At 53.0% G+C, this 2538-nt stretch overlaps 1 protein-coding gene across 1 annotated transcript; it reads left to right on the top strand.

Annotated features, from left to right (window-relative positions):
* Positions 1 to 142: 142 nt before the first annotated feature.
* On the top strand, positions 143 to 1535 carry BROUX77_001950 (uncharacterized protein; the record flags this gene model as incomplete). The annotated part of the gene is made up of 4 exons (XM_073746436.1): positions 143 to 183; positions 476 to 494; positions 634 to 967; positions 1072 to 1535. 4 exons carry the CDS (start codon positions 143 to 145, stop codon positions 1533 to 1535), a joined length of 858 nt encoding a protein of 285 aa, XP_073607032.1.
* Positions 1536 to 2538: the final 1003 nt, after the last annotated feature.

Here is a 2538-nt window from a genome sequence, read left to right as displayed (position 1 = left end):
CGCCCCCCATCCCCCCAGCGCCCTCGTCTGTCCTCTCTGTGACCCCTCTCCCGACGTCAGCCTTGTTCACAAGTCCATCATCGCCCACGCAGATCAGTCTACCCGAAGCCGCACCGAGCCTCCAAGCCTCCATCCCGTCAAAATGGCCTACAACAAGCCCTTCAACCCGGACGAGCTCCCCAGGTACGTTCATGCTGCTGCTGCTGCGGCTGCTTCTATACGAACACATCACCGCCCCCACCTGCGGCTGCCGTCTTCTAAGACCCTCGCACAATGCCCAAAGCATCAAAGCTTCGCATAGCGCCGTTTCACCTTGACAAGTGCATACTTGGCTGTGCGGCAGCCACACTAAGACGGCCCTTATTGGATGACGTTGCCGAGATCTTGGATGTCCCAAGTAGCATTGCACCGAGCGGAGGAAACATGCCAATCAGATAAGCCTGTTACTGACACTGTGTTTGCTTTGTTCTTATAGGTTCGCTGAGCCCGAGCCGGTATGCGCCCAATCTCTCCCTTCACCGTCCCATGACAGCCCTACGCAGTACACAGCGTGGATACCACCCAGTCACAGTCTCCCACCATCTTCAACACCCATCCACTAACAATCTCATCTTTGCTTCTTCAATCGTGTAGAAGGGCGGTTCGCAACAGTCTCCTGCAGCACCCTCGTCCTCATATCAAAAGCCTGCCCCTCCTCTGCCTCGTCCCCAGCAGCGTCAGGGATCACAACACCAGCAACCACCGCAGCAGCAATACCAGCAGCCGCAACAGCAAGCGCCTATGCGCCACGCCAGCCACTCGTCGCGCGACCAGTACACCATGTCTCCTCCTCCACAGCCTACCGGTCCTAGACCAGTCGCCAACGCCGCGCCGTCTGTAAATCGGCCCCCGACTTCGCCCATTGATACCAATGCCCCCGGCGCCGACGCGACCATGTTGCCCCTGTTCCGCGCCGTCGACAAAGATGGTATGTTTATTTTGGGGGTTGTTTCGCTCTGTAGCCAAACATTTCTACGGCCATGCCCATCGATGCTGGGACCACTAGCTCTAACGGCCCTTTTTTGTGACTAGGTACCGGCCAGCTGTCGGAAAAGGAACTAGGTGCTGCCCTCGTCAACGGCGACTGGTCCTCGTTTGATCCGCAGACCGTGCGCATGATGATCCGTATGTTCGACAGCGACCGGAGCGGCACCATTGGCTTCAGCGAGTTCTGCGGTCTGTGGTCTTTCCTGGCCTCGTGGCGCACGCTTTTTGATCGCTTCGACTCTGACCGCAGCGGCACTATTTCGCTCCCCGAGTTTAGCAATGCCCTTGTTGCCTTCCGCTACCGCCTGTCGCCCGCCTTTGTCGAGACGCTATTTGATTCATTTGACAAGCGCCGCAACGGCATGATGTCGTTTGACCTGTTTGTCCAGGCCTGCATCTCGCTGAAGCGCATGACGGATGCGTTCAAGCGCTTTGACGAGGACCGCGATGGATACATCACCCTCAGCTTTGAGGATTTCCTGGGCGAGATCCTGCGCCAGTTGAAGTGAGAGTAGCATTGCTTACTTTGGCTGGCAGGCAAATTCTTTGGACTTGGATTCCCATCAAATATACTTCATCTATACTTGTTATCTTCCAACCTTGCGAGTTTGCGGTCTAGACTCTAAAGCTCTTTGCTTTAACCAGCTGGATCGGCATTTGATCATCACATCGCACACAGATAGTCCTCGTTCTTTTTCTTCTTTTTCTACCCCTCACTTACATCCTTAATATAGAATATGATGGACCTGTGGACATGGAATGTTATGTTCTTTTGATAGATCGTGGACGTGAAAATAAATCTGGAGGTGTCATGATCGAACAGGCTACAGGCTCGGCTGCTGTGATGCTTGTACGTATGAAGAGGGCATCCTGAGCATATGGGCTTCGTTGTCCGGCATAGCATGAGGACAAGATTTGTAGTGAGTAGTAGCCAAGTGCACATGATGAATTCGCTTCTATGTGCTGTGATGTACTACATACAACGTGTGTTACACGAGAATTTGGACTCTGGCCTCAACTCATCTTGGATGGCAGTCGTTCACGACAGCGCATCCACTTCGTCGATATACCTTCTTTTCTCTATCCATAGAGCTTAGGACCTGAGGAAAGGTTTGTGCAGTGAGTAAGTTCCACGTGCAAGAATGTATGCATCGACATGGTCCTAGTGACCAAGAGGGAGGAGGCATGCCACTTGTGACGTGCTCAAGATACCTGTGTAACGTGACGGTAACTAGTTGGTGGAAAAGGAAAGAGCAAGTATTGGACAAGGGACGATGGCGGTGGTTTGGAGACTTGGAAAACATGGCGGTGGGGAGAAACAGATTAAGACTCGGGTCAGGAATAAAGGGATGGGGCAACCGATGGCAGAGAAAAGGGCAAGAGAGTTGCTAGTTCTGTGGTGTCTATGTACGCTACGCTTCGGCCGATTGGGATCTAGATAGTAGCGGCCCTGGTGAGTGATTAAAGGAAGAGACCAAGGGGTTGTTTATGTCTGTATAGTGAACTAACTAC

Source organism: Berkeleyomyces rouxiae, assembly GCF_048999995.1.
Source record: "Berkeleyomyces rouxiae strain 22BRR77 chromosome Unknown BrBRR77_ptg000002l, whole genome shotgun sequence".
NCBI lineage: Eukaryota > Fungi > Ascomycota > Sordariomycetes > Microascales > Ceratocystidaceae > Berkeleyomyces > Berkeleyomyces rouxiae.
The sequence above is the reverse complement of the archived record's forward strand: the minus strand, read 5'-3'. Positions and strand labels throughout refer to the sequence as shown.